Genomic DNA, 25,688 nt, shown 5'->3' on the forward strand with positions numbered 1-25,688 from the left:
TGAACCAGGCTTTTTAGACTAATTAGTTCCCTGAAGAAACACCTCTTCTACTGCACGTAATGAAGGCCAAAATAAAGAATCAATGGGCCTCAAAAAGAAAATCAAGACAGCAACTACTGTTGTTCTAATTGCCACAATAACCAAAGTATTAAGTGCGTTAAAATGGATCTTATAATCCTTGCAAACTGCAAAGAGCAGGAGTGTTGGGATCCACAAGAGCATGGGAACAAGCTTCTGTTGGTGTTGTTTTCTCAAAGCACTTTTTCTGTTTATATGTTGTAACTATTTGGTAACAGGAGTTCAACAAAACTCTGTAGCTGGACCCCACAGAAACACAGAGGGCACAACTGTGCTGAGCCTATGTGGAGGCTCCACAGGAAACCCTTGGAATCTTTACAGGATGTTTTTAAACAGAAAATAATCATTAAAAATATAATTCACTTTTACAGGTCACCATCATCGTGAATTAAAAGATGACACGAAAACACTTACAACTACATACTTTAAATCTTAAATTATGCAGAGATTATGCAATTACTCTGAAATGAAACACTACAAATCACAGAATTCAAATCCAATGATTATAAAAATCAACAAATCTCAACAAGTTCAGAACATCTCAAGACTCCCAGACAAGAGCTATTTAATGCCATTAATACAACTCAAAGTTAGGGAACAGGTAAAATTTCCATGTAAAACATTATCCTGATGTGTAATTTTAGCTTTTACATTTTGTCAGAAGACATTTATTTCCTTTCTGCCCAGAACTTCTTGGTTTCCATGGGCTGTTAAAGCTTTCATTGGTGTGAGGAGGTGCCTAAGTAGCAGTTCTAACAAACAGGAGACATTATTGGCCTGAGCCTGATTGAGTCACCAATAGACTTCAAAAGGGGTAAGAAGCACTGGCCTGAGAACCCCTCTGGGAAACATAACCTGAACAAATCCAGCTTCTAGTTTGAAGAGAAGCTGGTCAATCCTGGCCAATTCTCCCATTTTCCCAAATTTTACCATTCCTAAAGAGTCAGGCACCAAAACATTTATCTGGTGGCTGAGCCACACGAACACGACCACACGCTTCAGGAAACTCTGGGTTGGAAGTGCTCTGGAGAATGCAGCACTGCCTCCATCCCATCAGCTCATTCCAGAAAGGGACCATATACCTTGGAAGCTGTTGGGAAACTTGGACCATTCCTGCCCAAGGCAAACCAGCTGTGTGGCACAGCAGTGACATGGGCTGTACCTGCCCAATCCACACAGATCAGACCAGCACTATCTCAAATCACCACACTTTCCAGCCTGGAAGAGATTCATAGAGGTTAAATCTCCAAATTAAACACAGAAAGCAGTTTGTCCTAATGTTGAATGTTTTTCTAACGTTGCTAAGAAAACCAAAATTCTGCAATTGTGCAGAGCAACACTGGAAAATGGTGCAAGCTCTAGAGGAACTTGCCCAGCAACCTCTCTACTGCCTCCCATCCATCCCTCCATGCTGCCTGCAGCTGCAAGTGATGGAGACCAACGTGAGAACACACTTCTAACTCTTTCAAAGCCTTCCTTTTGAAAAGCTGGAAGCTATCTGTTCCTAATCCATTCCCCAAAGATACTTAATTTGCCTCTGTCTTCTGCCTGAGAGGGAAGAGACATGTCATCACTGCTCTGCCTGTGCCCCAAGTCAGCCCTTGCTCCCCAGATGCAGGAGGGCATTTGCACCACACTGCACAGAAGTTGCTCTTTGCTGTGGATGGAGCCACTGCTCCCACTCCAAACATATTCCTGCTTCCTCCTCCTCCTCAAGCCATCTAATTGCAGAGCCTGTATCTCTCAGCACAGGCATGCAGGCTCTCCAGTGTAAAGCATTTTAAAGCTCTCAGCATCGCATGAAACGCTCTCCCCTGCTCTATTGTGGTAAATATGACTCATAACTGCACCTCAGTTATCAGCTCTTTCCAATACATCACTAAGAAATAACCCAATTTTAAATCTTCTGTAGGAATTTAGACACAGTTCATCTGTTTCTCATGTTTCCTATAGGCAGGGACATCTGAAGCTAATCCAAATTCCTTAGGTCAAGCCTCTTTTGTGCAGAAGAGGCTATGGGAGGATTTGTTCATATCAAGAGCATTTTAAGTGGAGCATTGTTGGGAAGAAGGGAAAATCTTTCTGTTGCTGGCACCTATCAATCTGCCAGGGCTGAAGTAAGTACTTAGAGCCTGAGTACAAGAGCATTCCCACATCCTCTGAGCATCAAACCTGGACAGCAGAACAGTCTCACCTAGGGTGGGTGTGCTTCCTGCAGGCTGAAGCACTCAGCCAGCTGAGTCCACCCTGAACTCCCTGCACTGCTAGCACAGGTGATTGCTTACATTTATCATTACTGCACATCTTTACATAAGAGAGTCAAGATGTGACCCAGCAAGAGAACAAGGGGCACAGCGTCACTGACTGCATCTACACCAGGAGTGTGACTTTCAGCAAGAGGTGACAGCAATGACAATTGTCTACCCCTGTCCTTACTGCATTCAAAGTGAGCGCAGCAGAGCTGGAAAATGTTTTTCTGTCCATGCACTTCAATATGCAGCCAAGAAGTGAAAGTGTCCTTGAGGCTGCTGGTTGATTTGCAGCTGGGGGTATTTTCCTGGGGGCTTGTCTATAAGGCAGCTTTTCACAGACTAGGGAAGTTGTGCTAGTTAATGATTCACCCTATGCAAGCTGGTGACAGGACATTCTCATTCCTGAGAATGATGGAGGTTGCTTCCAGTTAGCTGTGGTCCCTGGGAACTGCTGACTTAAAGCCATTCTTAAACTGTCAGAGCATCCACACACTAAAAATAGCTGCAAAAATCTCCCTGTAGCGAAAACAATGTTGGCTTGTGCAGAGTATCTCCAGTGTAAGGAAGTGCCATGGACCGCTTCTCTTGATCAATTACTGACTTTCAGGACAGATCCAAAATGAGGAATCTCCTCAAAAAAAATTAAGAGCAACAAAGTTTTAAAATCTAGTTTGACCAAACAAAAACTCTCAGATACACAGAGACAGGATCTGCTGCAACATCAATTAGTTTTAAGAGTCACTGTCCTTGCAGAGGGCAGGGTCTGTCACCTTTAACAAATCATTAAGCCTCTTGGTGACTTGGCTTCCTCATTTATATGATGATTATTTGCCAGGTGTTCTCCCAAAGCACAGCCACTGGCAGGTGTAAAAGGGAGGGGAGGAAACTAATGACTCACTGACTCAATAAGGTCACTCAGGTCTGGAGGAAGATGAAACACGTGACATAACAGAGAACCCAAGATAATCCATTTTGCAGGACTGCCAGAGAACACAGGCCTGACCTACTCTCCTTTAGCAAAGGAAAACCAAATGCAAGGGACCACACTGGTTCCTGGGAAGGCTCGAGTCTGCCAAGAGATGCCAAAGCATTTGGGTTCAAAGTGCTATTTCGACAAGGTGTTTGCTTTGTCAGAAGATGATGTTCAGCCCTGTGACTGCTTCAGCAATCAGTGGGAGCTGATGCGTGGAGCATCTCAGCACCATCTCCAGGGAGTGCCTGTTCTCTCCCACGAGCCACGGATAAGATGCTACAGTGACAGCAGAAGTCTGGGCAAGTGAAACATATGCCATTCTGGAGTGGCAGGAAAGCTCTAGTGATTCCAATTTGCTCCTTATGGACATCCAAAGTGAGCAGAGTAATCATCTCACTGCTTCTTAAACTTGTCACTGACCAAAAAAAGGTTGGATGGCAGCAGAGAGGTAAAGAAAGGAGGCAGGAGAAACCTGAAAATTAAAACAAACTCCTCTGTACCTTGCACACATGGGAGGAAACATCTCTGTAAAGTTCCCATCACCACAGAAGTCCCTTCTGCTGTGTAAAGGAGCAATCCACCTTTGAGGGGGAGAGGAAATATGGCAAAGGAGCAAGATAAACACAAAGCGTGGATCAAAGGGAAAAAAAAAAAGAAGGCAAAAAAAGTGAAAAAGTGCTGATGGGGGAAGCTTGGTGAAAGACAAGGAAGAACTGTTAGCTGCTCAAATTAACATTTTAATGCATTCACCGTAAAATTTAAGCACTTTAAGCACTGGGGTGGCTGCTGAGTAAACCCCCTTCTCAAGGAGCAGATTGGTGACTTAACAGCACAAAATCAGCAACATCCAGGTTTCACCATCAGCAGATGCAGTGCAGTTATCAGGGGCAGATAATGCCACAATATTTGGTCAATGAGTTTTGAGGTCACCAGCAATGCCCGTGATGGCACAAAAACACAGAACATATGGCATTTGGTGTGCTGAAACTGTCAGACTCAATTAACTGATTAGAGTACATATGGTGCTCACAGACAGGGGAAATCTCTCAATGTAAAAGATGCTGGAGACCATTGAAGGCGTCAGCATGAGTCTTCCTTGCAAATCTCTCTTCATTAAAGTTTCATATGGAGCCAGGAGTGTTGTAATAAAATCACTATTAATGCAGTTATATTTATGATTATCTCCCTTTTGTGCAGCTGGATTTAACTTTTCAAACACTAAACTCCACATCAAAGCTTTTTCACAGGAGCTGCTGCATGCACAGAAGCTTCTTTTTGTCATGTTTACCTCGAAATCAGAAGTAATGAGAGCTAAGGTGGTAAAAGTTAACCAAGATTGGTCAGAAAACTATAAATGTGACCAGTATCAAAACAAAAATTCACTCTGCCATAGAAATACAGTTACAATTCTGTGAAAATATTTATAACAGGCTGGCAAAGGACAAACTCATTCCCTCTCCAGTTCCAAAACACACTTTTAAAAAAGATGGTGAGTGACACTTCATTAACCATGTGAAATGGGCTGACACAGCCTGCTTGCTTTTCCAGCCACCATTTCAGATGATGCTTTTCTTTGCATCTCTCCGTGCTTTACATTCAACACTCAGTAAAATGCTTCCTTGAACCTCTCCAGCCACATCAGCCCTGTGGAGTGGGGGGCTGGGCTGGGGGCAGGCAGCTCTGGGGAGGAGAAAGCAACTGCTTGTCTGTATGCTTGCATGTCCATGCATTACAGACCCAGCTTTTCTCATACAGCATCAGTGAAGGGGATTTAAAAAGTTCCCCACCTGCCTTTCTTTGCCTTCCAGTCCTCTGCCCCATCAGGCTCTGACAGTAGTGGTTCTTCTGCAGCATCACCTCTGAAATGATCTGGGATCAAAGCATCCTGCTGTATCCCAGTTTCTGGAAGGTGCCTGTAATCCAGGTGATGTCTGATGCAGACAGTGCAGTGCTCCCAGCAGCTCTCCTGCCCAGCAAGGGCTGGGGCACAGCTCCCTGTGTCCCCTAACTCCATCCTCCCAGCAGACATTAACCCTCACACACAGCCCCCTCCAGAGCTTGCACACTCCTCTCACATTCCCTGTGCTCTTTTAAGCAGCTTCCCACTTCCATTTGCACACCCAGCAAAGGACCTACCTGAGACCTCATCTCCCTAATGAGTTAAAAGCTGTTGTCTCAGCCCAAAATCTTCCCAGTCCCACACAGCTTCCTCCTCTCTCTTACTGTATTATCTCTATCACTCCACCTTAACCAGAGTTTCCTGACTGCTGCTCAAATGGATGGAGAAATCTCTCTTTCCAGAGTAAGGAAAAGCCCCTGTTAAGAACCTCCCTTTTTCCCCCCTCTGTGTTATGTCAGAGGTGGGTTGCTGGTAACAGATTTGGGCAGCCAGAAGAAACAAGAAAAAATGAAACTATTAAGGGGTTCTCTTCTCAGAGATTTTGTTAAATTAAGTGAAAGATTTTGTTAGAGTACTCTGTAGCAAAGATTTAAAAAAAAAAAAAGGGGGGAAAATGTGATAAAAAAATCAGAGAGGACAGACATGGTTCATGGTGCAAATGTTAAGATTTATGAATAAAGCTGAAGGGCAGAACCCCCCAAATATAATACAGGAGGATGATTTACCTTAGGCCCTTCAAGGGCTTTTTTAAACGCCAGAAGCTCCTGGACCACAGCAATACCTGGAGCCTCCCCAGCAGTGCTGGAGCACACAGGGACTGTGTCCCACTGTCTGCTGGGTGCCAGAGGCTCCTCTGTGGGCATCACTGTGAGTATCCACAGCAGCACATCCCCTGCTAACAGGTGATCTTCCTTGTTTCCCACACTTCAACCATCCCAGCCTTCCAAAAATGCCAGCCAGACCTTTTCAGCTCAGGTCCATCACTGCCCTCTACAGCTGCCCCAGGCCTCCCCAGGATCTGTCTGGAGTAGCTGGGCACCGGTTGCTTTGCTGCCATGGGCACGATGCTCCCAGGTGAGCCCTCCTGGTTCTCCCTGCTCCTCCCCAGCTGCCTGTGTGCTGCCCTTCCCAGCCCATCCACACCAGAGGCTCCCAGAATGCTCCAACCCTTCTGCCACACTGATTTAAACACGCTGAAATTCCCTTTTCCCTCTCTCCTCACCCCCCTACAGAGGCTGTTTCTGCCGCATCTCAAACAACTAAGGCTCCAAGGTGCCTCATCCCAGCAGTCTGCTCTGTTTGTGAGCTGAGTCATGCAGGTGTCAACATTTCCAAACCTCATGGGGAGGCTCAGCAGAGTTGGGAGGGTGCAGAGCATTAAGTGAGATGTTATTAATAGCTGCCATCGACCATCTCGGCAGCTTTGATCTACTGGCAGCTGATTACAGCTGCTGCTCCTGATGATGAAGCACCAGGGGTCCTGCCTGTACCTCAATTTCCCTTTCCAGTTTCCCAATTTTTACTGGAACAAAACACTTTCCCCCAAAATTTCAAAACAGATGGGATTCAGCAGCCAACACTGCAGTCAGAAAGGCAAACACAATCAAGCTGAAGTGTACAATTTTACTTTGTGAGGAAACTATCAGGTCTTTGAATCCTGCTTCTAGCAAAGTCTTTGAAAGGCTTAGAGGTTGACATCACACACAACAAACCTCCAGAGAACACAGCTCCTTTCTGAAATTTTCCATGTAGCCCTTAATCCATATCCATGAAAATAAACTTAGAATTTGTTCCCTATAAATAATTAAAGGAGTATAACCAAATTGTTCCCATACTCTTCCATGCTTTCATCTGAAGAAGAAAAGATAATTTACTATTGCCTGAAGACAGCACACCTGACATATTCAAGGAAACAATTCAGAAAATCTCCCTGCAACAACCTAGAGCCACTGTTGGGAGCAACTAAGGAAGCAGGATAAAATAGCCACCTATCCCTTTATGTCAGCATCATTTAATCCTGCTCTGTCTGCTGGGAAGCAATACAATGTTCAAAAGACAAAATAGACAAACATTCCAAGGCAGATGAATTCAGGCAAATTTCCATTTTATCTGGTGTTACCAGCTAACTTCTTTACCAGCTTGCCCAAAACTTTGCAGAATTCATTTTCTGCGAAACAGCAATGAAATGGATCTGCACCAGGACACTGATCTACACCACATTGTGCTGTTCTAAGGATTTAAAGATCACTGGAGCCAGTACTGCCTGAAGTAAGTCCCCATCTTCCAACACAAGGAAAGAGCATTTCTAAAGATGCCAGAAACAGCAGTTTTGTGCAGAGTGAGACAACTCTATGGCTTGAGCATGAACCCAAGGAGCAATTTCTACCAGTCTACTCCAGTTGAGTTATAGCATCTAAATTGACATGGTAAGGGAATTAGACATGAAGAAAAACTCACATACTTATGACTATTGTAAAGCCTAATGTAATAAAACTGCCAAGCTTTAAGGACACAGACATATTCAAAGTATTTCAACTCATCACCACAAAGCCCATTCCACTAAGAACAACAGAAGGGAGGAACAATTTGGCTGATGCAGGTTAACATTTAGCTCACCACAGTCACATTTCAGATTCCAAATTTTCAAAAAGAGAACTAAAGATAAGAATGCCTTTAAGAGATACTTCTACCTTTGGACAGAATGGTTTTCTTTCTTAGAGAAAACCTAGTAAAAAGCACTTAATAGTGACCAGAAATCTGGGGTTTTCAGGCCTAATGTCAAGAAGTGAAGAATTTACGGCAAACACATACTTTACTTCTTCAACCCTTAAGTAAAGCTGTTGTAGGCACAAGTGGCTTACTCTGTACAGAAGAGCCTTGATTACACATGTGATAGAGTGAATCCCTTTCACTACACCACAGAAGACCCCACACCTGCTACCCCTTCACTTCCCCTTAACCACAACCCTTTCACCACAGGGAGTGGTTGTCCCTCCAGCCATGCAGTGCAGCACAGCACACTCAGCACACCCAAAGATGATTATTCTTGGCTTCTGCCAGCTTCAGCTGCAGAACAATAACTCGTGGCTCTTATTGATCCTGGAATTTCGAAGCACGAACATCGCAAATCTGGCTTCTGCAAGAGCAGATCCCATCACCAGGCAATTCAATCTTGGAGGTCTCAACTCCTTCACCCCTGGGGTTAGAGCAGGATGCTGCTTTATTACCTCCATCTCGGTGTTGTGAGCATGCAGCTTCTGCACCATGTCCTCGGCCTCGCGCATGCGCCGGCTCAGCTGCGGCGAGTGCTCCGCCGGGGTCAGCTCGCTGTCGTACGACTCCAGGATGGCTCGCATTCCATCGCGCTCCTGCCGGGAACAACAGCAAAAACTTTCAGGGATAAAGCCTCTAAATGCCCTCCCTGCCAGGAACAACAGCAAAAGCTTTTAGGGATAAAGCCCCTGGCCACGCTCCGAGGAGAGCCTTCTACATTTTTGCCCACTCTTCTTTTACGCGGCAACTCAACTCTGAGGGATGTACACTCATCATCTTCACATCAGCATCAAGGCACAGACGGACACACAGTTCTAATAAAATAAATGTTGCTGCTGTGAAGACTGAAAAATTAGACTGTCTTGTGTCTATAAAACCCCATACCCTTTGCAGGAAAGCAATATGCAGACACTCTAACAAGCAGATGGCAACTGAAAACAGAGCCTGCCTAGAGACACTCTTCTAATTCAACATGGCTGAATGGGTTTCCTCAGCAAAATATTTAGTGTTGTACTTGACATTTTTCCTGCCAGAGTCTCAGCAAAGAAAGAACAGAATTGTCACAACAGAAATGAAACAGATTTGACATCGAACAAAGTGGCTGAGAGCAAATATCCTCAAAATGGTATCTGACTTATCACTTGTTAGATGCTGCAACACTCTGTGCTTGTAACAAACATTTTTTCAGAGGTTAATGTCTGGCAGACTGTGTTTGGCTCACTTCTCTATCTGCTGGCAATTATAACCAGGCATTTGCAGAGAAAGACAAACAGAAGGATCCTTCTCCCCTCCCTGAGAACGGCTTCTCAACTGTAAGGCTTGGGCTCAGAGCTAAATGTAAAACTTTTTGTGTGGGGTCCTGGCTGAAGTATTCCTAATGCTTTCCCAGCTTCAGACAGCACCTAATGCCTCCCTCCAAGGCACTGATGGAGAAGAAGAATGGGGACAAAAGGAAAATTTCAAGAAGTCAGGTGTGTTTAAGGAGGTTACTGGTTACACTGCAATATGCACACAGGGATACAAAGGTTATCTCCTCGTTCCAAACCTAAAGGCCAAATACTGAATGTGGATAGCAAGTGTCCATGTGGCAAGGGAAGGAACATTGAAATTCAAGGTGTGACAGCAAGACTGGGGGCACTGCCAGAGGTACAGTGTGTTCAGAGCATGTCATGGACTGAAAGGTCAGCCAAGATAGTTGGGTTGGTCAGCAGGTAAAAGGACGCCAAGACCAAAGGACAGCCTGGGGCTACAGGAACTGGGTTAATAAAATTATAAAGAAAGACAGGTTTTAACATAAATAGTACCAGCAGCTATTACCAGCTCCTAACCCAGATTTGACTGAAGAGAAATATACTTTTCCAGGGAAACAGTTTTGCCATAGTTTAGAATTGTTCATCTGACAGACATGTGAAAGGAAATCCACGTTACTGAAAAAGAAGAAAACCCAAATGCAGCCACACCTGCCTTGTGATGAACTTGTTTAGCAGAGAGGCAGCAGGACAGGATCTCTCCATCCTCCTCTTCCCCCTCCAGCACCCACAGCATCACCCAGTCTGCCCAGCACACACTCCATAAGGCAAACTGCTTTTGCTCAGGAGATGAATTCCATTCCCCATTTACAGCCAAATCACTTTCTAGAGCACAGAAGAGAACATAATGACAGCATTTAGTGAAGGTATTGGTTTGAGCTTTGCATGTTGTTGCAATTAGATTTGCAATTACAGCATCCACTCTCCTTCTCTGCTCTCCAAGCTGCTCTGCTGTCCTCATTTTCTCCTAAGCATCTTTCATCCATGTGATAATTTACCACTGCTATGTTTCTCCATTACAGCAGGGGCAGTCCCAAAATCCTTGGTGTTTTTTCAAAAGCAAACAGGACCCCTGGCAACTCCCACCACACTTGGCTTCCAATTAATTGCTGAACATGAGGTCATTTGAGTCATCCCCATCAAGATCCCAGCAGCTCCCTGGGCTGTTGAGCTGCAAGGAGGACAAACTCCAGCTTTCATGTGAGCATGGGAAAACTGCATGGGAGCACAACCAACCCTACAGGCTGCCTTTTTCCCTAAAATCAACTACAGCCCTTGCCCTTCAAAGCATCTCTCTGAAATGAAGAGTAAACTTCTCAAGAAAAATCACACATGGTAAACACAGCAGAAGCTGTATTATAAAAAAAAAAAAAAAGGTGCTGAAAAGCTGAACTAAAGGGTGGCACAATTAAACACTTGATCCTGGAGTTTACTTATCCTCTTTAATTATTTCTAAATATTAATACTGTTAGTGAAATCAATTCTCAGCTTCCAACAAGTGGTCCCCAGCTCCATTTTTTAAATTTCTCCCCATCAAGAGCACTTATTGAAAGCTTTTCTCCCGTTCCTAAAGATCTTGTTAGTTTGGCAGGAAACAGAAGTTCTTGTTGAAAAGTCCTCTGTCTAAAAAGATTCTCTAAAATGTAATCCTAATTTAGTAATTGCTGCAGTATTTCCTCATTCTTCATGACCCATCAAAATCCTCCCAAGGCATTTTCAGATGCCCTTTCTAACCTTATTCTAATACAGCTGCTTTGCTGCTTCCTATCTGGAGAGTATTCATCAGAATTACTAAAAAGCAGTTCCTCTGGGAATTTCCAAAATTTACCCAGCACAGGGTAAACCTCTGCTAACTCACCATGGCCCTACCCTGGCACAATTCCAGGTGCTCTTCACCTTAACCAGTTTTAAGTCAACACCCGAACAGAGATGCAGCTCATTCCAAACATGCCCTAAATGCAGAATAATAATCTTGATGTTCATTATAAACCTAGGAAATTAATGCCCTACAGCAAACCCTGGTGCTGCAGCTTGCAGCTGTGTTTGAGGAGATGTAAGTTTGAAAAAGAGGAAGGATAGTGATTTTTTTCAAAGGTTGAACAGTTTCCCTTCCTTCTGCCAGCACCAGCCCATTCATCAAATAAATATTCCTCCTACTATTGCATAAGTAACTAAGAAGAAAACACATTTTATAATTTTAACCAGAAACTAGAGCTAATCTCTTGGAAATGTGCTATGGGAAAGAACAGGATGGCACCTCTGCAAAATGCCACCCCTAAGATGAAGCTTCTCCCCATTCCTCCCACCAGCTCCTCGACTCCCCTCTGTGTAAAACCAAAACTTGACCTGGCTGACAAGCATCTTGAAGCTCAAAGAAAGTCCCTTTCTGCAGCCTTCACACTTCAGAGTGGTTTAGAAACAGCAGGAATATAAGTGGGCTCGTTCAGGACTTGTGGTTTAATTTTAGGGAAAGGCCTGAGAAGGGCTCACATAAGCACCATCATCATCATCACTGCAACCACCACCACCCAAGTCACTACAGCACTGCACATCACAGGGGCAGCCCACAGATACCTGCAACTGAGGAGCACCAGAGCCTGGGTATGGGAAGCAACTGAACAGTAAAACATAGCCAAAAAACCATAAAAAGGTGTCTGACCTTATATACATACATATAAGTTCAGGCCCTTCTGCTGCTGCTGCTCGTTAGCCCCTCTTCAAACACACACACACCCCATTCACCACAGACTTTCTAATTAGTTGAAGAAAAGAAAAATCAATAAGAAAGAAATTAAAGTTACAAATCTAACTGAAGTCAGTCATACACCCAGGGAAAATGTGTTCCTGGGGTAAAGTTTATCTAGTGTCATAATTTTATTGAAATCCTATATCTTCCTATTGACTTTTATCCTTTCAAGCTGGATGCCAGAGTTATCATTATTAGAGTCTCAGTGTTGCTCGCAGGGCTGAGGTTTGAGGTGGCTTTTTTATTTTTTTTCCTTTTATAAACAAGCTGTAATTGTCTGGTTTATTGATCAATAAATCTTTCAACTGCCTCTCTTCACCCCGCTCCTGTTCTGGTGGGTCTCCTGCACCGTTCTCTGCAAGAAAATATAGGGCTGTTGTTTTTTAAAGAACAGATTGTTTTGTCATTAGCAATGAGAGAGTGGGAATTGTGCCGGTCAGTTCCAATAATGGCTTTTTAATGACAGAGTCTAGTCACAGTAAAATCTGCTTTATTTCCACACGAGTGAACTCTGACTATTAATACACAGCCCAACGGCACAGCTCGCTTGCTCTCTCACTTCTGCACGGGTTAGAGCCTGGCAGAGGAGACAGACTCTGTACAGTGGAATCAGAATGATATTTCCCACTTGGAGCTTTTTTGATGGCACAGAAATATTCCAAGTATTACATCAGCTTTTTGTTCAATTAATGATAATTTTTGGGGAATGTTAATAGGCTGCTTCATTATCAGAAATCAGTGGCAAGATTTCTTCCCCCCCCCTCTTCATCTCCAGACTCCTAAATCCAAATTAGTAATAATAAGGGAAAATTTCAAGACTGAAGAAAGATATGGAGCTTCAATATCAAACAGATGCTATTTGCAATCAGGTATAATTTAGCTAACTCTTTCTTGTAAAAACACAAATAAAAGAGAGAGAGGACTGTGTAACACAGGTCTGGGCTTTCTTGCTTTAAACTCATATATAGAAAAAGGAAGATGGTAAGTGGGGCTTGACCAGATGTTTAACATCAGTAAAATTAGTGGGAGGCATCGAAATACAAACCAAAATATGGTTAGAAATAACTGAAGAATACTTAAATATATTAGACTGTGTCAGGACCTATTGACAAAATATATTCTTAGGTTACTTAATAAAATTAATCACATTAATCTCTGGTCCATGAGCAAATATCCTTGAGGAACTCACAAATGGCAAGACAGCAACTGAAAATAGGACAGAGGAACAGACCCAACCTTTTAAAAGAAGGATGGAGGAGAAGATACAGACTCTGGCAATTATAAATCACTTCAATATTTTGGTATCTCATAAAATACTTGAAAAAAACATTAACAATCAAATTGCAAGCAGCTAAGAAGAATTAAGGACAAGAAACAATCAACTGAGCCTTAACATGAATAATATCAAAACAGTCTAATGTCCTGCTTTGACAAGTAAATTGTCTACTGAATAAAGGCAAATAATAAACGCGATAAATCTTAACTCCAGTGATGTGTTTATCAAAGAAGAGAATTACAATTCAACAATATCTCTGTAATTTGGAGGAATGAGTTTGCATCAGGGTGATGAAAATCACGGAAACAAAGCACAGAGTGTTGTGTGGCAGCAGAGCCACCAGGCACCATGAACAGGCTGCAGCATCAGGGGGAATCTGCCTCTTTCCCAGAGCTCCCTGTTTGCACCCTCCTTATGGGAAACACATGCAGCCCTCTTCAGGCTCAGCAGGATGCAGGGAGATGCCCTGTACCCCACAGAAAAGCATTAACCAGGGAATGTGAACAGGGATGCTGACATCTAACAGGTTCTGCCCCAGTCTGAGGGCTGGAGGGATTGATAAGGGACTGATAAACTGTTCAGCCCTACTTTAGGAATAAAGCTGTGTTCAAGTCCTATTGCTTTATGGAAAGCGTAGGGGAAAAAGCAACAACCAAGTGACAGCAAAATGCAGGAAGCACCAGGCCTGCAGGGAGAGCTGGGGCTAAAGACACATTAGGTCAGACTTTGCTCTTATGGGAGCCACATCCCTCAGCTCCCTCTTGGAGCACTGCTAATTGGCACAAGAGCTGATGGACTCTTCCAGAACGAAAAGCCCAAGAGTTCTCAGCTAACAAAACCAGCAAAAGTTAAATTACCAGAAACTTCTCAACCCCTCCTTGCCTTCAGCAGCATCTATGATCACCAGAAGGAAAATGGTTCCCCTTCCTCTTACCACCCTCATCTTCCATACAAATCATCTTTAAACCAAAATTTTCTACTCCCAAGCCTACAAATAGCTTCCTTCTCAGCTGCAGCCATTTCCCAACATTTCTCTCCGTGGCTGACCTATTTTCACATTACTTTGCTAATCAGAACTGACTGCAGACACATATGTATACACACACCATTGACTTTCTACTCAAGACCTCAATTAAAACACCATTTACAAAAAAAAGCCTGTTAACTTCATAAAAATAAAAACATCCAGCAGATTTCTCTACCCTTGCACTGACAAGACCATTGAGAAACATTTTTTAAAATATCCTTAATTCTCAAATGTGACTGTCTATATATCAACCCTCTGCTTGTGTTTTTGCCCCTCGAGCCAATATAAAGCTACTACAGGAATCTAAAGATGGATTTAACCTATAAAGAAGCCTTTCAGATGTGCTGTGCCCTACAACTAAGGCTTCTCCGAGAAAAATAAAATATTCCTTCTTTTGAAGTCCAAGCACCTCCATCCATGCCTAACAGGAATAGGCTAGGAGAGGTCAGAAAGGCTGATGGGCACAACCACAGGCCCACAGCAAACCAGGAATCCCTGTCTGTCCCATCATCTCTCTGCAAGGGATGGTTTTCATCTGTTTTCTAACACTCTCATAACAGAGCCATTTTCTTGCTCAGAAAGTCATGTTACCATTCAAGTTGAACAGCAACTTTCTTCCCAGGGCTGGAAGCCTGGAGAAAGCAGCCACCCAGAGAAACTGTGGTGGGAAGAGGACACAGTCAGGCAGAGAACACGAGAGAGATGATCAAATACTCATTTTACGTGCCAGAACAAGGCATTCAGAGACACTCCTAGCTTCTCAGCCGTCCATTCTTAAATTTTGGAGAAACTCTGCAATCCCATTGCTCTCCTGGCCAACATTCAGCTGGCAGCTTTAAATGTACTCCTACAAATACCTGTGTATATCTTACATGCTCTTGTATTCCATAGGTTTTCCTCCTGATTTATAGCCCTCCCTTTCTAGCTCTTGTCCCTCTCCTCCAACACCTCTCTGCAGGGAGCTCAGCTTGCCTTATATCCTGGCAATGGACCAGAGCAAATAAATCCACTGTGACTCCTTTAATCCATCTCTGATAAATCTCCTGCTTACTATCTTCTGGAAAATTGTGCGTGGTCTCTGAAAGCCCCATTTTGCTTACAGCACATCCATATGCCAGCTGACAAGCAATCATACAACTGACACTGCAACAAATTAAATATTATCTGACTAAAATACCCCTGGGGTCCTCTTGCTTCACAGTGAGTTTAACATGTTTAGTTATGTTTCTTAGCCTCCTGCTACTGTGAAATAATTGTATGATTTTTTCTTCATTTAGCTCCCCTCTACTGGAACACTCACTGCTGCCTGTCTCCAGAGTGAGCCTGCTTTTCTGTCCCAGTGTGTTTGTCATCTCTTCAGTCCAAAAAAACCCACTTTTTCCTACCATTTCTCACAGTCCCATTTGCTCAGGCAGTGGCAATCTTGTGTGTGAAGCTGCCTTATTCACCTGCCTCAGCACAGGGTCACTCACCATCTGACACCATGTGAAAAACAGTAATTTCTTTTTAAAAAACACCCAAAAAACCTCCAACATACCTTCTTCAACCTAGCCACTAGATTACCATCACTGCCAGAGGGAAAGCATACAGCTGACAAGGAAATGGATTCATCCTTACTTACTGGCAATACAAACCTAAAGTGTTATTCACCTACTCAAAAAAAGGAGAAGAATCAAAAATAAGATAAAGAAGAAAGTTTTTGTGATGGTACATGAGATTTTTATGCTGCCAGTGTTGGCAGTGCATAAAAATTCACCCCTATGTTCATTCCTTACCCTCAGATTTCTTTTCCCTCTTGTCTACTAAGTAACCCAGATACTGGCCTCTAAAGCTCTTAACAGCCAGTTTCCTGCAGTTTCAACCACTTAAATATCATTAACTTGGGAGAAAAGTAAACTGAATTGTGCTCAAAGCCCATGCTATTATCTCTGCAAGAATGAGGAGGAATGGCCCCACCACCTGGGCTCTGCTCCTGGGGTATTTGGGCTGAGACAGAACTGCAACAGGGGGAAAAGCTCTCACATCACATTTTGAGGGGACCAAAAAAAAAAAAATCAGACAGAAGTTCATCCAATCCACATCACATTCCATTGAACTCAAAAGTAATTCCTTGATCCCCTCATGATGTGTCAACAACTCGAGAAATATGCCAGCTGTGGCTTTTTGAAGAAGGCAAAGAAAAAGGGATTTAAGGTGATGCTTCAGAATATACATCACCTGACTGCTTTATTAGAAAATATTAATAATTTCCCATACTTTACTTAATTCATAAAACATTCCCTCTACTGCCTGCAGGGTATAAAAGATCAGTGATTCCAATCAGAGTTTCACAAAGTATACATCAAGTTATCTCCCAGGTCACCCATAGCATATCTGCATTCTCTTTATAAAGGATTCTCATGGCAGAGGGGACACAGCTCTTGGCCCTTGCAGCCCAGCAGTTCCTCCTTCAGAGCGCACACCAGGCAGAGAAGACTGAACTAAGCCTGGAATCTGGCCCAGTGTGCACCTTCCATACTGCATAAACCACCTATAAAGCAAAAGAATACCCAAGTATATTCTTCTTGAAACAGTAATAACCATAAAGTGTCATTTCACACCCAAACCATGCTCCCAGCAATGAAACTGGCCAGATTATTTAATCACACCCAGTGATTTATCCAGGGCAAAGCAATGATAAGCCTTTACTTTAAACTAAAATTCTATGCTTTCCTTGCACGAGGTCAAAACTGATTTTACATCATATATGTTTCCCATTACCTACATGATGAGGGTTCCATGTTTTAACTTGTACCCTTTGAAAATATGAAAGATTATTTTAACACTTCTGTCTTATAAAAGATGGAAACTGCACCAAGCAACACCTCTTGGGCTGGTTTTAATATCAGTTTATTCTCTCACCCAGAGCACAGCTCAGCCCACACCCACAGAAGATGTCTCATTAGCTTGATCAGGAATCACCTTCAGCGATTGCTCTCAGGCACCAAGTGAGCACCATGAAGCTGGGCTGATCTTTAACCTTGTGACCTGCACTTCTGAAAGAGTTTTCTGCATTTGAAAAGGAAAATGTGCCACCTCAGTGCTCAGGACTGCAGCTTGTGAGCAGAGGTTTGCCATATGCTGGCTCTTAAATCCCATATAAACCTCAGGGCAGGCTGGCAGAGGAGCCTATAACCCACCCTTCTGTCTGGGATCCTGCTCCTCTTGAGACCCTGACGTGGTCAAGAACAAAACTGGATGTTTAAGAAGCAATTACAAAGACCACTTCAGGCAGGTACTTTACCAAAATTCCAGCTGCACCTTCACCTTGGGCTTGTCAACCCCAGAAACATGACACCTAATAAATACATTTGATAAACAGGCTCCCAGTGAAAACTCCTCCAGATACTTTTATTGATCATATAAATATCCAGGCTTTCTGAACCCTGAGAAACACCTGACCTTGCCAGTTTTCTGGCGGAAATTAATCCCATTACTTTTTTCATTGCTTGAAAATGCATTTTGTTTTATCAGTTTTTAATTTGCCACCTTTCAGCTCCATTGAATATCTTTGTTGTTGCCTTGCACAGACAGGGAAAACAACTCGCAAACAACTTCTCTAAACCATTTATTCATTAGACTCTGTGCTTTCAAATTGTCACCTCTTCTTCAACAGCTTTTTAAGGTAAACAAGTCCAATCATCAGTTTTCCAGCTTGACTGCTTTCCCAGTCTTTCACACTCTCATCACCCATGTCTGACTGCTGCTCTCATTCCGCAGCATCTTTGGCTGAACTGGGTTGATGAGGAATAAGTGAAGAGAAACAGTGAAGATACAAAGTCCTGGGTCCCTTCCCCACCTCTCTGTGAGTAACAGGGGCATCCTCACCCACTCCTGGCAGGGTCACAGCTACAGGACAAGATGCTCTCCCAAAAGCTGCTGAGCCAGGGGATGCCAAAAAAACCAGGAAAAACCTCCTCCATAACCCCCCCTCAACCACAGCAGGAGAGAACTAAAGAGAAGAGGATGCATCTCTACACCTGAGACAGAACCTCCAGCTCCTGTGATAAGAGCCCACACGTACAAATTTCCTCAAATTTAAACATTTCAGAACTGAAACTTTTACTTTAAAATAGCCTACTAGTTAGTAGAGTGAATTTTAACACTAGCTGCCACTCAGTGAACACCTTCCCTTTAGTATCACTAGGCACTGTAAAATTAATTCACAGACAAAATGCCATTGCTTTCTTTTCTTCCTCTCCACTGTCTCTGCAATATTAAGTCAACAAACTCTTTCCTCAGAACTGCACTGACATCAAGAATGTTATGCTCAAACCATTAGACAAAATGTGAAGCACTGAAGTCGTGCTTCATTAAAAACATGTGGAAAAATCAGTTTACCAGAAGAAAAACATTATTTAGGAAAATATTCATTATACACATCTGAAAAACAATTATGATTAAATGTATGACACCAAAACATCATCAGCTGTTAATTAATATTTGACCACAATATTTGCATTTTCAACAAAACCACATTTCAATAAGGAACAGAAACACACTAACAAAACATCTCCTTCATTGCAAACTAAACCCTTTGGTTTGTTTTCCTAGTAATGAGCTGCCACATTTTGGAGAATGAAACAGACCATCAGCTTTTCTACTTCTGGGCACAGCTTCAAAGTGTACAGAATATGGTATAATCACTGAAATAGCTGGCAAACAAGAGACAGAGAGAAAAAGTCCCTCCCTGCCATGTAACATGCTGGTCAGTAGCAAACAGTTAATGATGGTTATCCTACTTCCATACTGCAACACATCCACGCAAAACTTTCTGGATAATTTTAAGGGACCTTGGTTGAATTTTCACCTTTGCTGTGTTCCACCTACCAGAAAGACAATCCAAGGACGCCCAACCCACCATAGGCAGAATTAAAGAATTTTGAGTTGGCAATCAAATCCTCAAGAAAACAAAAAGGTGAGAACAGACCCTTTTGCACAGCAATATTTAAGCACACAACACTCATTGCTACATTTGTCCCATCTCTGGAAAAATGTCCACTGTGATGTGCCAGGAAATACTATCAGAACAATTTTTCTAATTCTAAAGTAAGTTGAAAGTCTAAAGTAAAGTCACATATCTGTTGCTATATTTGGTTCTTCTGCTTCCATTTGGAAAATACCATTATATTATTTTAAAAAATGCCTTTCAATAAACTTGGCACTCTCCTGACTTGGTACAATCTTTCTCAAATACACCTTTATCTTACCAGCCAGTGCTGTATGGGATGATGCCATTTTCAATGGAGTCTATTATCAGCACTAGGCAGACTCAGACTTGCACAACAGTTGAGGTCTGAAAGCTGCTCAAGATATTGTCCCTCCCCCAGCCTCCCCAGCTCCCCTGGTTTCCCCTTCTCTCCAGAAGCATATTCCCTGGAATTCTTCCAGGCAGGTTCATGAACAGATCAGACTCCCCTCTCCAGAAGACCAGGGCTGTGATCCTGCTATTGGCCTTGTTTCCTTCTCTCTGGAGTAATTTTCAATTATTTAACAGCATCCTTAAAATCCACTTTAGACTGTTTATAAAAACCCTCACAATCACCATAAAATCATTTGAATTGATTTGAATTTGGTGATGAAGGGAAGACAAAAGATAACAGGAACAGGTCACACAGCTGGAATTTCTGACCACCTGAATCTCTCCCCCTCAACTTAGTCCAAAAAGCTGTTCCTATCTCATTTGCAACTATTACTTTTTAGACTTGTCCTTATTATTTCACCTTCAATAACAACATTTGTGAGCTTTACCATGTTCAAAGACAGCAGGACAACTGCATTGTTGTCAGTGCAGATCCAGAGATGCTGCCCATGGTTACTAACTCTCTTCAGCCTGTTGAGGGTAAAGAAGCACCCAAGAAGCAGCAAGTGATAAGTTTCTTCCTGTCTCCCTGTGCACATCAAGGATGCTAAACACACACACAAACAAAATCAACAAGCAAGGTTATGCAAAAGAACCCCTGTTCAAAATACCTGCCTCAAGTCCGTGGGAGAAGTAGTAAAAATTTTACAGCATATGTCAAGTCTTTTCAACTTTTTCTCTGAATCAAATCAGTTACTAATGAAACAGTTTCTGATTAATACTCACTTAAGTCAAGGAGAAAATTGGGGAAAAGCTATCAGCTGAACACGAGCAAATCACCTCGGCTCCAGATATACATAATGAAAGGAGCACATGCAAAGAAAATACGGTTGCTGTATCTTTAGAAGTCTTCAGCTTCTGAACAGGCTGTTAAAACAGTGTGATCACCACATAAGATCCTCTAGTGGCATTTCTGTGACACAGTGAAGAAGGTACAAGCAGCTGATGTCCCTGTGAAGTACAGATTTACCTTCTGATGATGGATCTTCTGATGGTCTTAACACCTGAAGCCTCACCAAGGTTTGTATCTTACTGAGCACCTGCACAGAGTTCCATTCAGGGAAATACTGATCCCATCCACCTCAGGCTGCTTGACAAGACCAGGCTGGCTCACAGGCTCTGTCATTTGGATTCCCCCTAAGCCCAAGGAGCAGGACACCGAGGTCATGAAGGGAGGAGAGGGCAAAGCACAGTTCATCCATCCTGTCTGTGCTCGGAGCTGCTGGGGCAGCGCCCCGGAAGCACGAACAGGACACAAAATACCTGCTAGAAATGATCTCTACACCTGTAAGCACAATTCTTGGCAAAAATTTATCACCTTTTCCTCCAGAGCAGTCTTGTACATATTTGAAGATATGTTTCTCTGCAGTATTCACTAGTGTAATTCTTCACTTTTTCCTCTTACTTTTTACCGTTTCAGTAGATGGTTAATAAATACCATTTCTCTCCAACAACTGAGAGGAACCACTCTAGCATCTCTCTCAGTTATCCAGAGCTGACTGCAAGGAGAGCCAGGAATAAATGAGATGGGGAATAAGGACAAGAAATCACTTTGTAATTGAAAACTCAGGGCCAGCCACCAAGCAAAATGCAGAAGACTCACAGAGCCACACTAAAAATCAAAGCAGAGAAGAAATGTCTGTGGTCTTTGATTAATATTCTGTATTTGCACATCCAACAGGTTACCGCATATACCTAATTTTAACAGCAATCCCTAAAAGCTTTGAATTTAAAAACAAATGTGGTACTAATTGAAAACCCTTCCTCACCAAGCCTGTGGCACAGCTTGTACAAGGACCTGTTCCTCCAGAGGGCACTGAATGGAAACTGTAGTTGTATTTAGGTTTTGGATATGTGAGAAGGGAAGGAAAAAATACTGTCAGATCAATGTGTTTGAAAGAGGATGACATGAAAAGAATAAATAGGTTGAAAAGTAGAGAGCTCTGAAGTTTTCATCTCAAAAGAAAAAAAACACCCCAACTTTACACAAAATTTTAAAAAACTTCTGAGGAACACAAGCAAATGAAGGAATTAATCTCCAGCTGAAGTCTGCGTGCTTCTAAAAGAAGGTACCTATTCAATCATCTTTTTCTTAATCAACAGTTTAATACTATAAACAGAAAAGCAGCAGCATGACAAATGAAGTTTTTAGAGAGAGCTTCTCCCTGCCTCCTCCTGTGGCACCAAAAGGCAAACAGCTGCTCGCTCTGCCTCGCACGCCTCGTCCTCACACTGGCACACTAATGGGTTTTCTGACAAGGCAAACTCTAATATTAGACACTGCTCTTATTAGCTCAGATCAGAGGGTGCTGTTAAACCCTGCAGGTACCACACTCTGCCGAGGTTGCTCTCTTTATTTCACAAATCATGTGTAATTGCCTCTCTAATATCACCCACTGAATTGAGTTGAACACAGTCATTCTTCTCCAAATTCAACATTCATGCACTTCAAAACACATATATTTCATTCTTAAAGAATATTTTTTAACAATATAAATACTTCAAAAGCTTAGAATTGAAGTTATTAGACAATTTACCCCACTGATACCAACAGCAAAGAGACACACAAAGGCAACTCCTCCCATGCTCCAAACAGCAATTGCTTTTTCACTCACCACATGAAGAAACAAGGGGTCTCTGAAGTGGTTTTAAACCCTTATGTTTCAATGAACAGTGTGTGATGGATATGGCTGTTATTTGCAACGCCATAGGAGCGCGTTATAAATAAGCCGGTGTTATTTATAAGCAGCATGTTGTTCTGCACACCAGAGCAGCCCCAGAGGCACAGCATCCCACGGCAAGCTGGCTGAGAGGAAAGGTTTTATGGAATATTTGCACAGGCTTGGGCACATGGGTGATCTCTGTCAGGGGCTGCTGGAGCCTGGCAGGAACCGCGGATACCTGGGAGGGCATCATCCAAACAGCGAGACCCTCACGGGGCAGTAAAAGAGATGGCAAACGAGCAGGAGCTGGGGTGAATTCTGCATTCAACATTAAGGAAATTTCTGTGGTCTCTGCTGTGCCTGACAGCAGACCATTTTAAACAGACCCAGAAATGACAGCCTGTCTGTGCTGGGGGTGGTTAACACCAGCATGAAGCGCTTGCTCAGCGTGGACTGAGAGGGGAGGACAGTTACTCATCAACTAATGCTTACTTACACACCACTCTCCCACCAAGCTTGCTAACAGTCTGGCATGCTAATGGACAGTAAGGAATTTTTTTTTCCCCTCCCTCTTCTCATCTTCAGTCTTAGCCGCTATGTTGGAACCAATTTAATTACTGCTAAATCATCTCCAACAACGCACGCCAAGCTTGGCCCTGTATTTCTTCAAGAGGTGTGATTTTATCCCTTAGTTTCTCCTGCTTTTTCACTTATTTGCTTTTTAAACAGAAGAGATTACTGCCAAGATATGGTGTGAGTTTCATATTTCCCTACCATTTACAGATGACATTAGTCTCTTCCTTGCTCATTCCTACTGAAACAATACTGTCTCCTGGCACGTCAACTTTAAAAAGCAAATGCAATTGAAGTTATCACCACGCAGCTCACAAAGAGAGATACCTGCATGATATAATTGATTCCTCTTCTGATCTCACCGGTTAACAAAAATAATTGAATTTGGTACCCTTTTTAACACACTCACATATTCTTTCACAGTTCCGAGTTGAACATCCTCCCTGCTTTTGTCCTTGGTCTCATTTTCAAAAACTTTTATCTTTAGTTTGCCAATCTAGCACAAGCAAGAGACTCTCCAGTCTGGGGAAAACTGGAGCACAGACAATTAAGGCAGAAGAGAAGCAGAAGGAAAAATGCAGTATAATATATGCAAATGCAGATGTCTTACAAGGACACTGTTATAAGTATATATAACTTGTTCATGAAACTCTTCCACTTGGTGCAGGGCTACCTTTAGGTTTTTATGCTGCACTTTTTAGCAGTTAACCCTAAAGCAGCCTCTTTGGGGAGTTCAGCATCTCCATCTCCATCTCCTTGGAGGGGAAACTGGTGCCCCCAAGATGAAGTGGTTGTGGTCATTCGCCAGTTTAGAACTGGGCTAAAACACAGACCTCTGAAGTCTCTCTGGGGATCTTCTCAGTGCTTAGGTCATTCTTATCAAAACAAAACAACAAAATGTGCACCAGCTCTGTAGGAAAGGATCACTGGCACTGTGCAGCCACTTCTGAGGTGCTGCCTCTCCTAAAGTCACACAGAGAAGAGCAAAACCAGAAGGAAACAGTAAAAAGAAGCAGAGATAGTAACAAGTATGAACATTCCCAAAGCATTCCTGTTGCACGTGCTCCAAATTCTTGACATTCAGAAGTCATGAAAGATGGCAGGAGATCTCATTCCTGTCTGGTTTTGCAGAAGAAATAATCAATACCCACCAGAGTCAACCAAAATGTGGCTTTGAATGCTAGGAGTAAAAGGGGAAATCCATAGGTGCTGCTTTGTCCCACTATGAGGAGATCATCCCATCATCTCCATGCCTCTGGAGATGAAAATCAACAGCTCTATCTGTAGCCACTGATACTTCATCCTGTCTCTCATGTGAGCAAAGGAACTCAGAAGGAAAGCTTCTCATTTTCTTCTCGAGTCAGCTTTCTGCTGATGGAGCTTCAGAAACATTTTCAAACCAGTTCCAAGCAAAGAAGACCAGAGCATTTAGTTTGGGAAGGGGAAAAGCACAAGTCACAAACCCAGCAATGACTTCCAGCAGCATAAAGCCAAAAGCTTCCCTGTATCTCCATTTCACACACAGGTGAGGAGAGAAGGCACTCCTGATGTCACAGCCACAAAAAAGCCCCATCCTTCAGCAAAACCAGGGCTGCATTCACAGGATAACTTCGCTGAGCTGCTGAATTTATATGCAGTAACAGAACCATGTAAGGATCAAATAAAATTAATTCTGTCTAATAACAAATTAATTGTCCATGCCAACCCCTAATGTCTCCATCATCAAATGAATTTCCATGTTATTTACCCACCACAACTTCCCATGGGGAAGGAGGAAGACAGCTGCTCAGATTAAAGAGCAAAATGGAAGAGCCTCCTAGACAAAGAATCTTTTCATTTTCTAAATGATTGCTCTACTCCAAAATGTCTTAGGAGAAATAATGTGGGTGGTTTTTTTATTCTTTTCACAAAACCAAGATGCAAACTGCCTGATTTGATGCTGCTATTTCATTGTCTCAGAACTGCATACACCAGCTTCCAGTGGCAAGGAGAGAGAGGCTCAGGCAGAAATAATGTTCCCATTACAAGAAAAATAAATTGTCAATAGACCTAAGGAAGTTACTTTTCTCATTTTATATTTTTTGAGGCATGGATCACTGTAGCCCTCACCTTATTTATCGACAACAGGAACATCTTTAAAAGGCAACAAACAAAACACACTCTATGGGTAGAACTAGGCTATAAATTCTTCCAAAAGACCAAAAAAGTGACATATGCTGTTAGATCCCCACTGCTCTTATTTTACAATCTTATTTCAATGCCTCTAAAACATCAAAAATTGTCCAGTTTGGCCACACCAGAGAGTACCTCTCAAAATCATCATCTAATGAACAAGTTTTTCTGGGAAATAAAAGCAAGCTTTCCCTAACAGCAATATCAGTGTTCCATCCACTTAAACTATCTACTGTGATGCCTGAACTTAGGAAATCAGCTCTTAACAAAAAGCTGATCCATTTAATCCTGGAGAAGTCCTGGGAAGAGAAAGGCAAAAGGGGAAAAGACAGATTTGGAGTAACTCAGGTCTTTGACCTGATAACTCCAACATTTCACTGTTTTTGATCAGGTAAGCAGTGGCAAAAGACTCAACAGATGTTTTAGACAAAAGCCAAAGTGCTTTGTCACCCAACACACAATTCTTATTCGAATGAAGGTTTAAAAGGTTCTTACTCACAGGGTTGTCATGGGATAACCACCCAGTAACATTTTTGTAACTGTAT

At 42.6% G+C, this 25,688-nt stretch overlaps 1 protein-coding gene across 3 annotated transcripts in view; it reads right to left on the reverse strand.

The window, feature by feature from the left end:
• MAD1L1 (mitotic arrest deficient 1 like 1) overlaps nucleotides 1–25,688 on the reverse strand; it is a 348,979-nt gene that overhangs the window by 198,063 nt on the left and 125,228 nt on the right. Inside the window, exons 1-2 of one of the 3 annotated variants that reach the window (XM_032126014.1) lie at nucleotides 22,351–22,420; nucleotides 8,431–8,571 (exon numbers count right to left, since the gene is read on the reverse strand). In XM_032126014.1, the coding sequence (XP_031981905.1) occupies nucleotides 8,431–8,559 (129 nt within the window). In that variant the 5' untranslated portion in view covers nucleotides 8,560–8,571; nucleotides 22,351–22,420. Of the gene's footprint in view, nucleotides 1–8,430; nucleotides 8,572–9,936; nucleotides 10,006–22,350; nucleotides 22,421–25,688 lie in introns of those variants that run through there. The other 2 variants (XM_032126013.1, XM_032126012.1) reach the window with 2 other exon arrangements.

This window comes from Corvus moneduloides, chromosome 16, assembly GCF_009650955.1.
Source record: "Corvus moneduloides isolate bCorMon1 chromosome 16, bCorMon1.pri, whole genome shotgun sequence".
Lineage (NCBI taxonomy): Eukaryota > Metazoa > Chordata > Aves > Passeriformes > Corvidae > Corvus > Corvus moneduloides.